The sequence below is a fragment of the Sinohyriopsis cumingii genome, chromosome 1, assembly GCF_028554795.1.
Source record: "Sinohyriopsis cumingii isolate HCF-2022 chromosome 1, ASM2855479v2, whole genome shotgun sequence".
Taxonomy (NCBI): domain Eukaryota; kingdom Metazoa; phylum Mollusca; class Bivalvia; order Unionida; family Unionidae; genus Sinohyriopsis; species Sinohyriopsis cumingii.
Genome location: NC_142961.1, coordinates 14,018,527 through 14,040,869, shown reverse-complemented (window position 1 = coordinate 14,040,869; position 22,343 = coordinate 14,018,527). Strand labels below are relative to the sequence as shown.

The window sequence follows — 22,343 nt, the reverse complement described above, 5'->3', positions numbered from 1 at the left end:
TTAGGCCAAAGATCAATGGTTTCAGGTGTTATTCACATGTTTTTTTCCTTTAAATCCAGACTGGGGCTGGGTGGGACATGGACAATCCAGCAGTTTAAAAAAATCAGAAGAGTCCAAAAGGGATGAAAATTCTCCCCACAAAATCATTGTATCACGATCTCACCAAGGGCATGTGGAAAAAGTAGCAAGAGAACTGCTAGGTGAGAAGGCAGAGATTACACCAGCAGGAGGGGCAGGTAAGGAGTAAATAACCAAGCCAGGTGGTTTTGGAAAATAGTCCAAAGTCAGTAATTGTCAGATCTGTTTTATTACGAGAAAGAAAATCAGAGACCTGTGTTTCTCCTTTGAATACATTCCCCAATCACATTATATTAGGAATATTAGCCTGCCTCCTCGTGAAACCAATACTAAAAGATGAAAATCATTTTTTTTCTGTCTATATCAATTGACAAAGGGCAATAACTCTTGCCCATTACTCCCCTTAGTTTTTAGCTTCACTGCTGTACTGGATAACATTGTCTAGTTTATTATCCGACAATTCAAGCCATTTTTGTGTTCGGATTGACTCATCCAATGTTCCTTTTGCATTTATTGTGTGGATTAATCATTCTGCTGCAGATTGTATATATTCTTATGATTTCTGCCAACCAAAAACTGCTGGTAAAGATTTATGCCAGTGAAAAAAACACTGTTCATGGACACCACTTCACATCCAGCAGTTCGCTTGGCTTTGAGACATCCAGTCTGGTTAGATCTGTTGTCAGAGGATATGACAGCTATTTTAGCATAGAGTGATGAGTGGTCTTCAACAGATGTTGTAAACCACTCCCTAAATGAACTTCTTCATGTTATTTTTCATAGTTTAAAAAAATATATATATTTCTCGTGTCAGAGATAATACATGTATACAAAACTTAATGAGCCATGAAAAGATCGTCTTATGTTAGAATCCATCCATGATCTCTTCCCCGAAATGACAGTAAACTTTTTACACGTCATTTTTCAGACTTTTAAGATTTTTTTTGTGTACAAGAAATACATGCATATGAAATGTCTGTAGCCATGCCACAATCATGCAATACCTGAATATGTAATAACGAAGCATGCTATAGCAGGGTCACATGTTTTGTCATGAGCAAGATCTACATGTATTAATGAGGTGATCATCCATATGATTGGTTGAGATTCTTGGGAGTATTTCTGACCCAGTTTTAATAAAATTTGTGTTGACCAAATGTTGGAAGATCTTTATTACTAGTGAGACCTGTGTACTCTAGATATAGTATTATGGATAGGAATTTGATCCAACTTAATAAAATGGCCTGTGGCATCAACATCTTGGATGGGTATGAGTGAGATTCATGTCTGTTAATGATGTGACCTTGCATCTGATTGGTTGAGCTTGTCAAAACTGGCAACAAGATTTCTGATTAGATGTTGTCAAACATGTTACATGGTCTCATGTTAGCAAAACATTGGACAGGAGCTAGATCTGTGCATATTAATAAAGTAATCATGTATCTAATTGGATAAGATTGATACCATGTGACTGAATTTCAGTCATATTTGGTAATAAACTTATTTTCTCACTGTCAGATGGGTTCTGTAATATTTGAAATCTGTGTATATTAAGGAGATGCCTTATATCTGATGTGCTGAATTTGTTACCTCCAAATTTTGAGACTAAATTTCTCATATTGCTGTTAAACTTGATAAATGAGTTTATATTATCAAAATCATGGATGACTTCTATAATGGGCAAGAGACTATCTTTGATGACTTCATTTATGAGCAGGAGACTGTATATTATTTGTGTTCATCTTGGATGACTTCATTTATGATCAAAAAACTATATTATTTTGGTCTTTATCTTTTATAATTTCATTTATGAGCAAGAGACTATGTATATTATTTTTGTCTTTATCGTTGGTGACTTCTTTCATGAGCAAGAGACTATGTATATTATTGATGACTTCATTAATGAGCAAGAGACTATGTATATTATTGATGACTTTATCTTTGATGACTTCATTCATGAGCAAGAGACTATGTATATTATGTATGTCTTTTTCCTTGATGACTTCATTTATGAGCAAGAGACTATACATATTATTTATGTTGTTGTTGTTGTTGTGGGGTTTAACGCCATTTTTCAGCGCGATAGGGCTATACATGGCGGCCAGTATTAATGGTGGAGGAAGAACCCGGAAAGAACCACTGACCCACGAGAAGCTACTGGCAAGCTTTCTCACATGCCCACATTGGCTGAATCTTAGACTTGAACCGCCGCAGACATAGGTGAGATGGCAGTGATCCGTAACGAAGAGCGCTTTAGACCACTCGGCCACTCGGGGCCCCTATTATTTATGTCTTTCTGTTTAGAAACTATGTTTATCATATTTTAAAATAAGTGAAATCAACATGATATAAAGTTTGGGATATAATTTATATAGGATGTAACTGCTCTGGTGGCCTAGTGGTTAGAGCGGACGCGGGAGGTTGTGGGTTCGATCCCCACCCAAGTCATACCAAAGACTTAAAAAATGCATGAAGAGGTTAGTGTTAGGACTGGTCAGCCTGGTGTCAGGATAATGTGACTGGGTGGGACATCATGCTACATGTCTGCAGAATGATGCCCCAGTGCTAGACATCACTATAAACTGTCACACTGCAGACATCATAGCGATATGACTGAAAAACTGTTAAAGCTACATTAAAAATCCAAATCACACACACACATACATAGGATGTTTTTTTGCAGTACTGTATAAACATGCTTAGAGAAATGCACAACTGTTAAGTTCAGTATAAATCACATGAATGATTTCAGGTCCATTTGGGCATGTTTTCAGACTTAAACAGATAAAACATTCATAATTTAAGGATTGGGAGCTTTCAGTTCAAATAATTTGTATTCCGAACATCCTTGACCATCCTTTGGTGATTTGCTTTTTTTAGATCACACAATCACAGATTTTCCTCTGCGTATTTGGGCCCTAACAATTCGTGATGATAGAAAATAATTTTTTTAAAGTCTGATTCAGAACTTAGTGTGATAAGTAAAGGGTTTTACTTGTTGTTGAATAAAACACAAGTACCCTTCTATGATAAAACAGAAGGGGAAGCAACTCCAGTGCTCACTAACTGCCACTTTGACAGTGAAAATAGGGGTGCACTATTGTCAGTTATAATGAAGATGGAGGTGCACTATAGTCAGTTATTTTAACTAATCTCTCATTGATTGATGAAATAAAAAAATTGTCAAAGTTTCAAAAGTTACAATAACCAATATGTCTAATTCAAAATTTTAATTACTGTAAAGTCCTAAACTTCCCCATTAACACAACAAGACTGCTTTTCAAAATTGATACATTTGGATGTGTTTTTGATGTTATTAAGTGTTGTTACAACATTAGATTGATATTGTAATAGACCTGGGGCTCTAAAGGAACACTCCGTTGTGGGCAAGGCAGTACCAAACGTTGGAACCTGGTCGACCATGAGGATATTACAGCACTCTATTTACCGTTAGATGTACATGCATGATGTAATTTAGTTCACTTTTATTTCTGATGGTTACAACGATGCAGAGGCATCAAAAATGGTCTGGAAAAATCTGTTCAGGACGGGCACCGATTTTTTATTTTTATTTGAGTGGTGTACGCTAGCACACCATTTCAGCTGGAAGGTGGAGTGCTCTACCGTGAGGTTTATGTACGGTTTGGGACTGGACTGATCACCCAGTTGCCTCTCCAGTGATGGTATACTTATTCCTGGCGGACGGACAGAATAAGTAAGATGGTTCCATTATCAGACGTGATGATGGAAGTGGTGCGTCCATGATAGATGTGATGTTTTCCATTTGCGATGAAATAACTAAATGGATTTGAAGTTGGTTTTTTTTATTATTTTTTTTTTGTCGGGTGAAGTGTTGTGAAGAGTGCTCACGGTAATAGAGTAGTATCCAAAGATGGGAATAATTTTCAAGCTTCCAAATTATCCAGGGCCTTCGAACCACACATTAGTAAAGGATAAAGAAAGACCCCACCAACTTGTACGGGAGATAGCGATTAATTTGTTAACTTACTGATTTGGCACAGGTGATTATAAATGGCTGATGTTAATGAAACCTTTTTTCTTCTATTAAATATTCGACCTTTGGTTACAGAATGTCTGCCTCCACATCAAGACTAATGTGCTGGATCTGTCCAGAAACATTTAGTAACAACCGGGACTTGAAGAACCATCTAATGGCCAGTCCTCACAGCTGCATGAGAGTCATTTGCCCTTGGTGTACCCATGAAGAGTCGACGTATAGAAGAATGACAGAACTGAAGAACCACATTAAAAGACAACATGCTTCCATTCTGAAGACACTACAGCCTGAATTTTTTAGCGAGAGCAATGGGTTCTGGCTGTCCCTACAGCCAGAAAATTATAAAAGAATCGCAAGTCCCAACACATGGGAGTCGACTACGGCAATTCGTAAAAGAGCAGCAGTGTTGAGCTGGCTGGAAAGTATTAAGAAGCCAACAAAGGGACAGAAGGAGTTGGGGTCTGGTTGGGATGCCATGATAGGGCAAATGTCAAAATCAGACCAGCACTCAAGTACGACCAAAAGACACGATACGCCAATGTCAGAATCCAGGTTTGTTCCTGACTATGATGAAGAGACCCCGATGTGAGTCATACTCGCCCACCCGACCGGAAATCCAGGCGGAACTGGAAGTGCAGTCCTTTCACATGACAGGAGATGGAGTTACAATACATGTCGTATCCACGAATGGTACGTTGTGGTACAGGTGTGACATAAAAGAAAGGAAACCAGTGCAAGGTTGTTGGATACTCTCCTCCGGAGAGTGAATGTTAGAGTGCACGCCTCTTCACTGATCCCTCCTTCCGTGATGACAAATGTAGAGAACCCTGAAAGAGAATTAAAACTCAAGTTGGCCAAAATAATAGGAATTAATAAAGATGCCATCATACATATCAGCCAAGCTTCAGCCACATTCACCCCACCTCGTGCAGTTGAGGAACCTTCCGTCAGTTTACCAACCACGCCAAAAGTGAATCTAAATCCACCAACGAGGGGGCAGCTAGTGACACACCAAAGAAGTGCTCTATCATCAAGGAAAGAATTTTGATGTTTTTGAAAAAGGGATGCATGCCTCTTTTGTCCCCTGCTCGCCGGGACTGGAAGAAAGAACTGCAGTTCACGTTTACAGAGGGGTCTACTGTGATTCACTGGCCACCAGAGGGATGGACCAAAAGGACACCAGACCAGAAGCTGTTGACATGGGAATTGCAGCCATGACATTAGAGACAGGGGCGGGATCAAGGATGAATCCAGCCTTGGAGAGGAGTTACCTCCTAGACAAATACAGCATGCTGGCCTTTCCAGGAACAGCTGAACCAGCATATGGGGGTGAGATGGTCTTAAGAAAACCCAGATATTACAACTATGAATGGCTGCGACAATTGGCCATACATGGTTGCAAATCAACGGCGGATGAAGAATTTGTAGCGATGGTTGAGGGGTCAATGTCCAGAAGAGACAAATCCACTGATGATGTCCTGAGGGAAATAAAAACAGTTCCCCTGTGTATTAGTTAAACTGTATTGTCTCTTAAAATTGATAGTCTAACTGAAATTGTGGTTCTCCTTTTGATTCAGGAGAATCAATTTTATTTAAGTGGGTGGTGGTGTAATAGTCCTGGGGCTCTAAAGCTGTAATAGGATGAATGGGAAGGGTGGGGTTTTTAACATGTTGTTCATGTCAATGAACATATAAACTGCTGAAAGAATGAATTTAAACAATGTAATGTATCAGAAGCATATAGATCGTGACTTACCTTGATATCTGTATTAAGCCATTCATGTTTATGTCAGCTGTGATTGCCGGTCATGTGGTAACATGCGTCATGAAATTCAACCTCGCACATCGTTAAATACTCACAAAATCTTCTGGAATCTTATCTCAAATGAATTTGTCACACCAAGAAATATGTTTATCACCCTTAAATTCCCATGTCAACTCATCATTTGAATAGCACTAAGCTCTATGATTCCAACAGCTGACATCATGAAAATATGTCTGCAGGCAAGATGTCCGACACTACATCACGTGACCGGTTCCACACAGTAAATTTGTCAAGTGCACATTTTTTATTAAATTTCACTTGTTGATTGTAATTGCTGGCCTTCTTTTATACTAGAATAAGTATGTTTTGAATATTTAATGGTGTATTCTTCGTTTTTATGCTGGTCAATATATTTTCAATGTTATCAGCATCCATCGGTAGTTGTGTACTCTTCACCCAAGCTTAACTGTCTTGGTTACGATTTCAAGTACATTGACGTTTGACGGATACGACAAAATACGTAATGTTTATATATTTGCTAATGACTGTGTGAATGGACAAGTGATGATAGTTAAATTGTATATTAACCCTCAGTTTGTGTCACTGGTTGTAGAGTATCTGTATCTGAGCACCACCAGACCTGTTCGGTGTCCCGGACAAGCAATGATTGGTTATGTTTACATCACATGACTACTATACAAAGAGTATAAATAGGAGTGAAATTCGAAATTCGGCAGATAGCTGTCAACATCAGCGCTTTAATCAACATCTCTCCACCATTGAGGTAGTTATAATTACAACTTTATTGGATGGCATTAAAAAGCTCACAGATACTTATAAAAATAAGATAAGTCTACAATTTTAATTTCTTTATTCTCAAAAATAGACTGGAATTATATATAGTACAACAATAGGAATCAATTCAATTCAAACAAATTCAATTCACTGCTATTGAGTCAAGCATAATATAAATGTAATATGGTGCCACATAAATAAGCAGCTATCTCCGCCACACTAAGAATTTAGGGTTAACTTTCAAAATACTCCGTGGGTCATCCATTTCTCGCGGAATGATTATGTTAAGGTTATGAAGGCCAGCATATTATAACATTTGTGTATTGCATACGTTACACGTAATCAAACACATACATTCATGTTTTAGTCATATTTCTTGTACTAAGCATCTTATCACAATTTCATAGTCAAAAATAAAAAGGTCCTGACTTTGAGCATTCTTGCAATTTATTATTACGTTTACACAAGTTAACCCATACCCCCCCCCAATCTGTTACAATATTATTAAAGTTACAAGAATTCATATGTGAAGTTTCAGTGGCTCAGTGGTAAACATGTTGGACTTGCAACTGAAAGGGTGTGGGTTTGAATCCTATGATCAGATCAGCCTAGATCAACTGCCATGGTGTGTCCTTGGCAAGTTACTTTTTTTCAGTTGCCGCAGCACTAAATAACCTACTTGTTGTATTCTTGTGCCATAAAACACCAGACCAAACCAGCTAGCTTTTGCAGTTATTAAATTTAATTAAATCAATACAAATTATATTCACAGATCTTTATTGTTTTTATTTCTTCAGGTTACAAAACACTGGAGGTTATCATGGGAAACTCTGATGCCTATGTACACATTACATTAATCAAAAAGTGGGATATTTGTGCTGGCAATGCCATTATAAGCTCTCTTGATGGCAAGATGACAACATTAAAGGGAGAGCCCATTAACTACTCATTTGATTCCAACCCCAAGAATGAAGATGGACTACTCACAACTCTTTACAACCATGACTTTTACCTCAAGAGATTAGCTCCAGCTGCAGATGAACATAAGAAGAGTAGCAATCACTAATTTGTCATTTCCAGTTATGTTTTGTGATTTTTTAAAAATTTGTTTTTGTTCTGAACAGATTACAGTGCATAGTTAACCATTACCATGGTTTGTATTCACTTTCCTAAAATCACCATGCATTCACTCAAAATTATTGCATCACATATCCTTTAGTTTTCATAATCGTACACTGTGCATCAGTAACTGACATAGACCAGGATATTTGGAGATTTATTTATTGCTAGTCAAAATTCACACTGTGCAATAATAATACAATTTTCTATAGGTTTTACATTTAGCTGAAGTTTAACAGTTCTGGCTCTTAAACCAAAAGTAATAGAATATGTTGTGTGTATACTGCAGGTCAACATTTCCTTTAGTACAGGATACATGTAATATACTGCAGGTCAGCATTTCCTTGAGTTCAGGATACATGTAATATACTGCAGGTCAACATTTCTCCTTGAGTTCAGGATACATGTATACTGCAGGTCAACATTTCTCCTTGAGATCAGGATACATGTTCTATACTGCAAGTCAACATTTCCTTGAGTTCAGGATACATGTAATATACTGCAGGTCAACATTTTCTTGAGTTCAGGATACATGTACCCTAATGCCCACTTTAATTCTGATCAATAGCAAAGTGTACACAGATCAGCCATCACATTATGCACCCTCAGATCTGAGTCTGTGCATTATGTTACAACCAGTCAGTAGAACAAATAGTATAGACCCTGATCTGATGGTACAGTATGTGATAGCAGATAAGGTCTATGGTGTGTGCAGTTACTTATTTGTGAGTATATACAGTACCACTATATGTGAATTATGATCACATGTAGTAGGCTTGTCTGGATTTGGTGCTCAACAAAGTACTCAAACCAACTATAGCTAGATAAGGATCAAAAGCCAGACTAATGCAAAAGCTAAAATTTAAATTAACATTAGCTATATGCACACTTGTCATTAAAGGTGAAAGTGATCTTACTAGTTTCCAGTGAATATTTTGGGTGAAAACATTATACTGGGTTCAGGTGAACCTTTTGAGTGAAAGTGAATGTTTTGGGTGAAAGTGATTATACTGGGTTCAGGTGAACATTTTGAGTGACATTGAACATATTGGGTGAAATTGATTATACTGGGTTCAGGTGAACTTTTGAGTGACAGTGAACATATTGTGTGAAATTGATTTTACTGGGTTCAGGTGAACATATTTTGGGTGAAAGTGATTATACTGGGTTCAGGTGAACTTTTTGTGTAAAAGTGAACATATTGGGTGAAAGTGATTATACTAGGTTCAGGTGAACATATTTTGGGTGAAAGTGATTATATTGGGTTCAGGTAAACATATTTTGGATGAAAGTGATTATACTGGGTTCATGTGAACTTTTTGAGTGACAATGAACATATTGGGTGAAAGTGATTATACTGGGTTCGGGTGAACTTTTTTAGTGACAGTGAACATACTGGGTGAAAGTGATTATACTGGGTTCAGGTGAACTTTTTGAGTGACAGTGAACGTATTGGTTGAAAGTGATTATACTGGGTTCAGGTGAACTTTTTGAGTGAAAGTGAATGTATTGGGTGAAAGTAATTATACTGGGTTCGGGTTTACTTTTTGAGTGAAAGTGAACATATTGCATATGAACAATGACATCCAAACTTCTGTATCATTTTGGTCATTTGTAAATATTCCCATTTCATAGAAAATTTAGAGAATTGAACAAAACTAAGGCATAATTTGACTCCATTTGTGATCTTATTGCATCCCAGTCCCAACTTTTTGCATCACATGAACGCAAATTTATTTCTGTCTTTGTACGGATTTGTTTATTTTGCGTCAATGATTCAGATTATCTCTTACATTGCAGTGATGTTTTGGAAATAAGATGGTGTTTGGTGTAATCATTTTAGCACCTTTCCATTGGCTTTTGTGTCATAAGCATAAAGAATGTTGAAGTTTTGAATTTAAGTTTTTGAAGGCCAGTAGCAGTGGTTATACTGATAGGTATATTGACACAAAGAAAAACCAGGTTTTGTCAAATGTTTTATCAGTTCAAGTAATGCTTGATTAACACACTTTCATTTTAAAGAAATTTATGAATGTATAATTTGCACCACTGTGCTCCTTTTTATGCCATCACTAGCACCATGCACAGTGACACGCTCAGCTCACATACATACATTTACATTAATTTCTTTTTATGCCATAACCTCATGAATGCATCTCTGGTGTAAATCGAGTGTCACCAGTACATAGTATTGCATTGATTTAATGTACACAATGATACACAGTTCTTACTCACTTCCATTTACAGTTTAGTTGTAAATTAATAAGCCAGATAGAACCACACTTTCATGCTTTGATAATGAGTATTCTGCCACTGCTAGATTTTGTTCACATTTTTAACTTATGTACATAAAGTGCATGGGGCTTGTGCTTATTCTGAGAATACCAACATTTCAATCGCTAGTCATGACTCTGCTCTTTATTACATTGCATCCTATTTGTGTTGATTATAATTAAATTACATAAGTGTGTTCAGTCATGGTACTTTTGTTTGCCTGTCACACTTTTAGATGGGACTAGTTTTATCCACAAGCTTCAAACAAAGATTGCTTTGCCATTATTTAATATATTTTTTATTGTTCAGTGAATGAGGATAAAATGACATCATAAATTATGTTCTTATAGATTTCTCTTCCTTTAAAAAATAAGTTTCTTTATCTTGATAATTAATATCTGTTTGTTTGTATGGTATACATTGGTGTGTTACACTGAAGGTTGTTTGTAATCTTTGATTTGTGACAATACATAGCAACGATTATCTAAAGTCACCTATCTGTACAGGTGATATGACTATTGAGGTTGCAGTATTAGTAGAAGTCAAAAGCACTTTGAAACCAGCCATAAAATGTTGTTCTGCTTGATAAATCTGTGATTCATTTAAGTTTATTAAGACATTTTCCAAAATCTGCATTATTGCATTCATTTTATTCTGAAATGCTTAATATGTAAATAGTTAATTCCTTTATCTGGCCTCATACAGGTATTATATGTTTCTAATGTAAAGTAATGATTGACAAATCCTTCTTACTGCATTTTTGGAAAGGAACACTATTTTTCTGGACTTTCATATAAAAAAGAGTATTGTGGAGTCTTTAATTGAGACTTGTTTTTAGGCTGTCTTGTTGGATGATTGATTGATGTTCAACAACACATATTCTTTTGAAATCCTTTTTAGTGTTAAGGCATTGGAGATGAAGCTTCAGGTCTAGAGAAACAACATGCTTGTCAAATCATGCAGATTAAAGCAAGAATTGAACCAGAAACTCTTTATGAATATGGTACACAAGCCTAAGCCACCTTGATTCTCCCAAATATGTCTTGGAATCTGAAGGAAATCAAAAAAAAATCCTCCAGGAACCTTTAAACATATTTATTAATCCAGATTCCTGATCAATTCAAATGAAATAGAGTGTAAACAAAAATGTCAGAATTATCTTGCTTTCTTCATATAGAATATAAATGTTACTGTTATATTCATTACAAATTATGTTAATTTTGTTATTGTTGTGGTGTTGTTGTTTTGATACTTATCAGTGTATTATTGGTGACTTTTGATGACCATATAGACAATCATCTCCTGTTGTGTAACAAAAAGAGGACATTGTGAACATAAATATATTTTATCATTGAAATTAGCCACTGAATCATTCTTTGATTTAGATGGCTTATTTGATTTATTTCATTTTACTACATTGTCTTAGTGTAATTCTCATAACAGATAATGGTTTAATAATTTATTTCATTTTAACACATTGTCTTAGTTTAATTCTTGTCACAAATAAAGGTTTAATGGTTAAATGTTTCATGTCTTATCCCATCTCAAACATCATCTAGTTTATTAGTATTTATGTTGTTTTCTATGGCATTTGTTTGTATCCCAGTTACATGTGTAACATACTAAATGTAAATTGATTTGCTTAACTACAGCATGAACAAAAACAAAGGATTTAGTTAGTCTAATTAAAGAAAAGCCCCATTTCCACTACATTTTTCAAAATTTTCATCCTCATGTTGAGATATTTTAATATCTTAATTCTTTATCATTGATGATGAAATTTACTTGGATTTTCAGTAGATTAAAATTCAGCCATTATATATTTGATTATTTTTAATACAGCTTCTTCATTTGTTGAGGACACTTTGCGTATCTAGTCTAATTTAGTGTGACCGCCTGAAGTTAAAAAACTGCAATTTGATTGGCTAATGGCTGATTGGCAAAATCATCCAAACTTGGCCTTCAGTGGCTGTCTGTCTACTACAATTATTGTAGGTCAGTGGAGATAAGATTTTAGTCAGTTTGAGTTTTTAATGTTGAAAACATCATTTGAAACATACTAGCCAGTGTTTCCATGAATTTCATCAGGAATTTTAATATTTTTTCATATTCACCTCAACAGAGGTCAGTTGTCCTATTTTAATATCAGTAATACCACAGCTTTTACTGTTGCATAGATGTTACCTTCCAAAAAAATACATATCTCATACAAAGAGAACAGTTTTATTTACAGACTAGTAATATTTGTGTATATTTTTATATATATTCACCATTCAGATGCAAAGAACTTCCTTGCATTCCATGTAGTGCATTCTGTAATAGATCTATATAGCTGTAATTATGTGAATTCATTTACTTTTTGAGTGTTAAATTTTGTTATTTAGCTTTACATTACAGTTTCATAGATTCTCAGTTCCATGAGGATATAGTGAGAACGTCCATTTCCACTGAAAACACAGTATTCATTAAGTTTTTAAATTTATGGTTATATGAAACACAAACCCAATACTTTTTTCATATCCTTATAGAGAAAAATTTATAATTTTTATTATAGTCCTTGCAACAAAACTTTATGAAGATTTTTTTTTCAAGCCACATCAGTGGGAAGTTAGACATGGCAGTAAATTTTCCAATGGTGCTGTTTATTACAGTTTTGGTTCATTTTTCATTTGCATCTATTTCCTAAACCGCATGATAGATTTTCATCATGTTATGTATAAATCATAATGATGCCAGAATGATCATTCTCTGTCGTGCTCATTGGCTCCTTTTATCTCGTCGTCAAGATCACAGTCTTTAAAATTTTTGTTTAGGTTTCATTAGAAGTTTTTTTATTTTCTAATCCCTTGATAGATTTTCATTATACCTGGCATTAATCATTATGAAGCTAAGATTGTTCAGTCTTCAAAATGCTTAATTGAATTTATGACCTTGCAGTCAAGGTCCAAGACAGAGAAAGTTTAAGGTTTTGGTGAGCATTGTTTGATTTGTTCATATTTCCCTAAATCCTTGGGTTGACTTTCTTCATACTTGGTGAATGAATGAGTAGGAAACTAAGGCAGTTCATTTGGTGACATGCTAGCTTGTATTTTTGACCTTGGTGTCAAGGTCATTGACATAGAAAATTTGTATTTTTGTTTTGGTGAAAGTGTTTTATATGTTCTTATATGTAAAACATCGAAATTTTCAAAATGTTTGATGTATAGTATACATGGACTTTGACAGCATTAAATTTAGCGTTAAAAGGACAAAAAGCTATGTGTATCCATTTTGACTAAACAAATTTCCTGTAGTTATTATTCTAGGAAACATTTGTATTAGTTGAAGTAATTAGTTTTCCCTCCACTGATATACATCTATTAGCCATTCACATATTTGTCCTATGTTCATGATCTTCCATGAGTGTTTATAGGTTCTTAACATTTGATGCCACAGATTGCTTGCAGCAAGCAGAGGTTTGTTTTTGGATAACTATTATCCACTGAGTTTATAAATTTCTTGTTTGATAAACATGTGTGACATGCTATATTTCATATAACTGCAAAGGATATGTATTACCATATATACTCACTTATAAATAAAGTCAAACTGCAGACAACATAGATCAAGATCTGCCATAGCATAATGTGCCTACAGATCAGGGTATGTATTGTTAGTTCTGCTGATTACTACTAACAAACTGCATAGACTCAGATCTGCTGGTGCATTATGCAATGGCAGATTGGGGTCTTTGTAGTTTGGAGCTGGATGTCTTATAAATGAGTATATACAGTGTATTGTGAAGTTAGATATCAGTGTGAGATTCTTTTATCAAATAAGTACAAATGATACAGGGCATGTTGCTTTGTGGTGAGAGATATTAGTGTGACATGTACAAATCTTATGCTGTCAGTAAATTGTCAAAGGATGTGATTAACACATTTTTTTCTTCAAATTTAAGTTTGTAATTGTGCACTGTTTCTATAGATGCTTTTTACATGTAAAAAATGTCTCATATGGGCTTAAATTGTTATATCAATATATCAATATGTAGTACCAAACTACTTACAGTAAAGACATCATTGGTGCCCAATTTCCACCTATCTCCCTCATTGGTAAGTTGCCTGTAGTATTTTGTCTCACTTTTCACTTTACATTCAGTTGGAAACACCATAGATACTATCATATCAGTTGAATCCAGCTGCAAACTGACCCCGATAACCCATCACATCATGTGCTGGCAGATCAATATCTGTCAAGTTTGGTAGATATAACTAGTAAAACCAACAATACTGACCCTGATATGCTGGTGCATTATGTGGTGGCATATCAAGGTCTAGGTTGTTTGCAGTTGGACCTGACTTATAAGTGAGGATATATGGTACTACACATCTCATGTTTCCAAGGAGATTTTGCTTGTTTGACATTAATTTATGTAATGATATAAAGAACCAATTCCAAGTCATTTAAAAAAAACTGGTCACTCTGTTCTATTTTTCATGCATAATTTTACTGTAATTTCCCATGGTACAGGCACTGAAAGTTTTTGTTATCTAGCCAAACGATGACTTACTGTGCAAATGCATTTTTGGGGATGATCCAATACATTTTCCACTTATCAGGCACATATTGGGTGTTGTGAGGCACAAGTTGGACCCAATAAATATTCTAGTTAATGTAGTTATTATATAACATGATGTCACAGCAGGTGTATATCAGGCTGAAGCAGTATGTAAAATCAAACTGTGTCACATAATGTACTTATGGTTGTTGTTGTTGTTGTTGTGGGGTTTAACGCCATTTTTCAGCACATGATAGGCTATGCATGGCGGCCAGTATTAATGGTGGAGAAAGAACCCTGGAAAACCCCGGGAAGAACCACTGACCCATGAGAAGCTACTGGCGAGCTTTCTCACATACCTGTACTTATGGGCAATTCAGTAGTAAATATTACTAAAACAGTATTTTTCTCAAACAACTTTATATCCACTTTAATCTCATAAAAAGCAAATTAAAATGCAATGTATTATTTAAGAATTGGGGGCTTATAATATCTAAATGATATTGTTTGTGTTTTTGGAAATAGATGTTTACCTAAGTACATGAGGGTCACAAGTTCATCACATTGTACTTCATCTTGGCCATAATACACAACAGTACAGTGTAATCTATAAATACTCATACGTTAGGGTCTACCGCTCCGGTGGCGTAATGGTTAGAGCGTCTGTCTCGGATGCGGGAGGTCGTAGGTTCAATACCGGCCAAGTCATACCAAATGGTACTAATAACTGCCTCGCTTGGCACTCAGCATTAAGAAGTTAGTGTTAGGACTGGTTGGCCTGGTGTCAGGATAATGTGACTGGGTGGGACATCATGCCACATGTCTGCGGCATGATGCCCCAGTGCTAGACATCACTATAAACTGCCATGCTGCTGGCATTGTAGCAATATGACTGAAACATTGTTAAAGCTACGTTAAATATCCAAATAACACACACACGTTGGGGTCTACATTGTAATCTAAAACTACTAGTATTAAGGTCTACATTGTAATATAAATTACTTGTATATTAAGGTCTACATTGTGGTATAAATTACTTGTATGTTAAAGTCTACATTGTGGTATAAATTGCTTGTATGTTAAAGTCTACATTGTGGACTAAAAATGCTAATATATTAAGGTCTACATTTTAATCTAAAACTACTACTATGTTAAGGTCTACATTGTGGTCTAAAAATACTAGTATATTAAAGTCTACATTGTAATCTAAAAATACTAGTATATTAAGGTCTACATTGTGGTATAAATTGCTTGTATATTAAGGTCTACATTGTGGTATAAATTACTTGTATGTTAAAGTCTACATTGTGGTATAAATTGCTAATATATTAAGGTCTACATTGTGGTCTAAAAATACTAGTATATTAAAGTCTACATTGTAATCTAAAAATACTAGTATATTAAGGTCTACATTGTGGTCTAAAAATACTACTATATTAAGGTCTACATTGTGGTATAAATTACTTGTATATTAAGGTCTACATTGTGGTATAAATTACTTGTATATTAAGGTCTACATTTTGGTATAAATTACTTGTATATTAAGGTCTACATTGTGGACTAAAAATAATAGTATATTAAGGTCTACCTTGTTACCTAAAACTACTACTATATTAAGGTCTACGTTGTGGTCTAAAAATACTTGTATATTAAGGTCTACATTGCAGTCAAAAAATACATTTATATTAAAGTCTACATTGTAATCTAAAAATACTAGTATATTAAGGTCCATATTGTAATAAAAAAGTAATAGTATATTAAGGTCTACATTGCAATTTATAAATACCTGTACATTGGGGTCTTCATTGTAATCTATAACTGTACATTAGTGTCTACATTGTAATCTATAAATACTTGTACATCAGGGTCTGTATTGTAATCTATAAATACTTGTACATTAGGGTCTGTATTGTAATCTATAAATACTTGTACATCAGGGTCTGTATTGTAATCTATACATACTTGTACATCAGGGTCTGTATTGTAATCTATACATATTGGTACATTAAGGTGTACATGGTAATCTATAAATACTTGTAGGTCAGCATCTATATTGTAATCTATAAATACTTTTATGTCAGGGTCTGAATAGCACATATCCTAAACTGTTGTATTTTTTTATATCAAGATGTGTTGTTTGAATTTTTACTTTTTTCCTTTCTTTATTATTGATGACATATTCTCAGCTAGAAAACCAGCTTGTTGGAAATGGAAGTATAGATTTTAATTACATCTACTAGACACCTTTTTGTGAATAGTAAATTCACCACAAATATCACAAGTATTTAGACAATGTATCAGACTGGTTGTGATGGTGGTTTTCCTTTACCTAGTTGTTGGGGTTTAGTATTTACATCTTTTTACAAGTATAAATGTCAGACCCATTCACTTCTTAAATAATATCATGTGTCTGAACAAAGTTTCAGTTTCAAAGAAACAAATACAGTGTGACCCTGCTATAACACGGTAGTTGGGAGCCATAGAACCTGACTGTTATAGACTGTACTGTGTTATAAGCAACCAGGTCAGTTAGCTGAAGATGGTTATGCATGTACCCAAAATAAATTGTGGGGGTGGGGGTGGAGGGTGGCAATAAATGCAGGCGGTAAAATATGTGCTTCATTGGCACAGTTACCATCTTAAATCAATGCATATTAAAAGAGAAACACACCTGTAGTGAAAACACAAGGCATATATAATACTTACTTTATTCAGAGAACCACACATTGGTACATATATGTGTATACTGCTTATATATGCATGTTTGATTTACTTTATAAATAGAGTATCAACACTGTGTAGTCACAATGGAATCTCATCACATACATTGAATCTACAATACAAGTAGTTCCATCGAAAATATGCACACACACACACATTTAAAATATTCAATAATTTTGTCACAGGTCATATAGGTCTGAATTCAGGTCATATAGATCTGAATTCAGGTCATATAGGTCTGAATTTAGGTCATATAGGTCTGGATTCAGGTCATATAGGTCTGGATTCAGGTCATATAGGTCTGAATTCAGACCATATAGGTCTGATATCAGGTCATATAGGTCTGGATTCAGGTCATATAGGTCTGAATTCAGGTCATATATGTCTGAGTTTAGGTCATATAGGTCTGAATTCAGTTGAGAAACATCGTACAATCATGCAATGGATGATAAAGCACATTTACTTTTCAGTACGTCCCAAGTCAGTAAAAGTTAGTTTGCATTTTAAACCATTGTTGGTGCATTCATAAGCATAAACGTTTTCCCTGCAAAAAGGAAACTTTCATGTCACAATAAACATGTTCAAGTCATTGTTGGAAAATGAAAAAAATCCAACAGATTCCATTGCTTTTATTTAAATTTAGTACTGACTTCCTTTGAAGAAAGGTCTCTGTCTGTGCTGGTTCAAGTCTCGGATTCAACCAATGTGGGTATGTGAGAAAGCTTGCCAGTAGCTTCTCATGGGTCGGTGGTTCTTTCCGGAGTTTTCCCAGGTTCTTCCTCCACCATTAATACTGGCCGCCATGTATAGCCTATCGTGTGCTAAAAAATGGCGTTAAACCCCACAACAACAACAACAACAACTTTGAAGAAAGGTTCTTTGTGGTTTTTTTTGAAGATTCTAGTCGGCTTTCTTTGATGAAGGGTGCATGCTTTATTGAAGTCACTGCAAAAGAACAGCTTTGGAAAACCAAACAAATGCCCATTTCTTATTGTGGCGGCAACATCAAATAATTGTATTGCATGATTGAGACTGATGTTTTTTCAATTCGCTTTTTGGGGTACTTTTAAGAAAGAACTTTTTTATTCTGTGTACGAGAAAATTATATGTATATAAAATTTTGGGAGCCACACCAAGACCATGTTATATCAAAATTTGTGTTATAACAGAGCGTCATATAACAGGTTCACACTGTAATTATATTAGATGAAGTTGATCAGGAAGATCCATTTTTTATTTCTGAGAACTGTTGTGTTATATACAGAGGCAAACTTTAAAAAAACTTTTCCCTCATGGAAATGAATAAATTCCAAAGTATTATATTTAAAAAGGTTGGCACTTTATTTGATTTTGACAGTACTTTTGTCTTCATCAGAAAATATCATCTATTGTTAGACTGAATTGTTACCTCTTTGTTATGTGCCTAAATTGAAAAATAATCACTCCTTGTTTACAAATCTAGTTATTCCTTAGTAATGTACACAAGGAATAAATATTGCTTTAATTGCAGCAAGCAGGGATAGTATTAAAATAGTCTTTATGTAGATAAGAACACCTCAATACATGCCTTGAATAGCATTAAGAATAGTCTTTATGTAGATAAGAACACCTTAGTACATGCCTTGAATAGCATTACGAATAGTCTTTATGTAGATAAGAACACCTCAGTACATGCCTTGAATAGCATTAAGAATAGTCTTTATGTAGATAAGAACACCTCAGTACATGCCTTGAATAGCATTAAGAATAGTCTTTATGTAGATAAGAACACCTCAGTACATGCCTTGAATAGCATTAAGAATAGTCTTTATGTAGATAAGAACACCTCAGTACATGCCTTGAACAGCATTAAGAATAGTCTTTATGTAGATAAGAACACCTCAGTACATGCCTTGAACAGCATTACGAATAGTCTTTATGTAGATAAGAACACCTCAGTACATGCCTTGAACAGCATTACGAATAGTCTTTATGTAGATAAGAACACCTCAGTACATGCCATGAATAGCATTACGAATAGTCTTTATGTAGATAAGAACACCTCAGTACATTCCTTGAACAGCATTACGAATAGTCTTTATGTAGATAAGAACACCTCAGTACATGCCTTGAACAGCATTAAGAATAGTCTTTGTGTAGATAAGAACACCTCAGTACATGCCTTGAATAGCATTACGAATAGTCTTTATGTAGATAAGAACACCTCAGTACATGCCTTGAATAGCATTAAGAATAGTCTTTATGTAGATAAGAACACCTCAGTACATGCCTTGAACAGCATTAAGAATAGTCTTTATGTAGATAAGAACACCTCAGTACATGCCTTGAACAGCATTACGAATAGTCTTTATGTAGATAAGAACACCTCAGTACATGCCATGAATAGCATTACGAATAGTCTTTATGTAGATAAGAACACCTCAGTACATTCCTTGAACAGCATTACGAATAGTCTTTATGTAGATAAGAACACCTCAGTACATGCCTTGAACAGCATTAAGAATAGTCTTTGTGTAGATAAGAACACCTCAGTACATGCCTTGAATAGCATTACGAATAGTCTTTATGTAGATAAGAACACCTCAGTACATGCCTTGAATAGCATTAAGAATAGTCTTTATGTAGATAAGAACACCTCAGTACATGCCTTGAACAGCATTAAGCCACGAAGTTGGGCTCAGTATTCTTTTATAATGCAGTAATTGTCTGTGAGATTGTCTTGCATCTTCCATCTTCTTTGATCTGATGTGTGCTGTTACTGGGTTCATATCTCATGATGTTAGTTGATTACAAATTGTGATCTTTTCACACACAGGTATCAAACCACTTCTTACAGTATATACTCACGTATAAGTCATGTCAAGCTGCAAAAAACAAAGATCCTGATCTGCCATAGCATAATGCACCTGCAGATAATGACATATCATTTTTGTTTTACTGATTACCCCTAACAAACTGCACAGACCAGATCTTCCAGTACCTTATTGATGGCAGATCTGGGTCTGTGCATTTTGCAGTTGGAATCATCTTTGTCAGTGAGTATATATGGTAATTTGTTTATTTATAGGTGGCTAAAGTATAATTCTCACTGCAGGTTGTTATGCAAATGCATATCTGTTTGATGTAACCCTACATTTCACATGTCTGCTATGCTAAGGCCTATAACAGGATAAGATAAAAATGTAAACTCAATAAATGTATTTGTATGCTAGAATTACACTGACAGACTAAGAGTGCAAGATTGCCAAAATGATTTTGTGAGCCCAAGATCTTTTGATATTTTAATGGACAAACTGATACCAAGGGTGTGTGAAGATCATTATGCCGTAAGTCTAACAAGGAACCAACCATGTAATACTACCAACCTCTCCAAGATTAAATCTCTGCAGTTGTGCAGCAAAGTTTTTGTGTGTGTGATGAATTTTCTTCTTATTTCGACTTTTTTAATAAGTACTTAAAACTTTTAGAAAGGAGAAGGATTTTGTCATATATTTGCATAAAAATGAGCTTTCTTTTGGTATATTTATTATTTATATATAGTAGTGATATAGGTAAATATAGATTTTGAATTATTCAGTGTAACTAGACCAAGGGTTTAGTTATCAGTATGCATGATTTGAAAACTAAATTTATTGGGATTTATAAAATAGTCCATTTGTAAGAACTTGAACTTGTTTTTGTTGGTGTATTTTTTCTCTTGTTTTTGCCATCTATCATTTGCATGATAATGGGTAAGTTCATTCTATGTTGGGTACAATTCATGTTTGTTTTTATTCCCCACCACAACATTGTAAAGAGTATGTGGTCTTAAATTTGCCTGTTTTATTGTCTGTCCATCATACCATAGTTATGTTTTACATTTAGGTCATTATATGTCAGGTGGGTTAGATATTCCATGAAAACATTATAGTTTTTAGCCAAATTTTAAGATGGATTTCAAAGGTGGCATATGAATTTTTTAATTTAAATTCTTGAGGTTGTTACACTTGTTAAAATAAACAGCTTTCATTTAAACATTTGTTTATTTTTTATTCTACATTTGTGATGGACTTATTGATCAACATCCAGTTGAGTGGTATATCAGCACCATGTAGGTTACTCAGTACCATGATGAGGCAATTGACCTTAGGACAACTGTCAATCCTTTGCAGCTTATCAGTAATTAGACCCTTAGCCACTTGAGAGTCTTGTTTGTCAGAAGCATGTGAATGAGGGATCAGACACCTAGATAGATTTTACTATGTAGCATACATAAAATAAAATGTAATATATCTCAGTAAACAAAACTGCCTAAATTTGCAGTATTATGTTCAGTAAGTTCAAGTGTGTGTATGTATGTATGTGCATGTGTGTGTATATATATATATATATATATATATATATATATATATATATATATATGTTTCAGAAATGTCTTTAAAATCTCAGAAGTTATGCTAAGAAGATACTAAGCCAATAGGTCAGTATACAATATCAGCCAGTAAATATGAAGTTCTATAGAAATGTGAAGAAAGATGCCCGTTACAATGTGATAATATATGAAGTTCTATAGAAATGTGAAGAAAGATACACTTTACAATGTGATAATATATGAAGTTCTACAGAAATGTGAAGAAAGATACACTTTACAATGTGATAATATATGAAGTTCTATATAAATGTGAAGAAAGATACACTTTACAATGTGATAATATATGAACTTCTATTGAAACTTGAAATAAGATACCCTTCTACAATGTGAAGATATAGGAAGTTCGATAGAAATGTGAAGAAAGATACCCTTTTACAATATAATGATATATGAAGTTCGATAGAAATGTGAAGAAAGATACCCCTTTACAATATGATAATATATGAAGTTCTATAGAAATGTGAAGAAAGATACACTTTACAATGTGATAATATATGAAGTTCTATAGAAATCTGAAGAAAGATACACTTTACAATGTGATAATATATGAAGTTCTATTGAAACGTGAAATAAGATACCCTTTTACAATGTGATAATATATGAAGTTCGATAGAAATGTGAA

General features: G+C 34.5%; 1 protein-coding gene across 3 annotated transcripts in view; it reads left to right on the top strand.

The window, feature by feature from the left end:
* The window catches only part of LOC149806441 (inositol monophosphatase 3-like), a 40,421-nt gene extending 19,097 nt beyond the window's left edge, over positions 1-21,324 (top strand). The window contains exons 4-6 of one of the 3 annotated variants that reach the window (XR_016420237.1): positions 60-236; positions 7,454-9,045; positions 9,200-21,324. Coding sequence is in view for 1 of the 3 variants with exons in the window: in XM_089953362.1 (XP_089809488.1) it covers positions 60-236; positions 7,454-7,722 (446 nt within the window). In the remaining 2 variants the exon portion in view is untranslated. Of the gene's footprint in view, positions 1-59; positions 237-7,453 lie in introns of all 3 variants that reach the window. The other 2 variants (XR_016420236.1, XM_089953362.1) reach the window with 2 other exon arrangements.
* Positions 21,325-22,343: the final 1,019 nt, after the last annotated feature.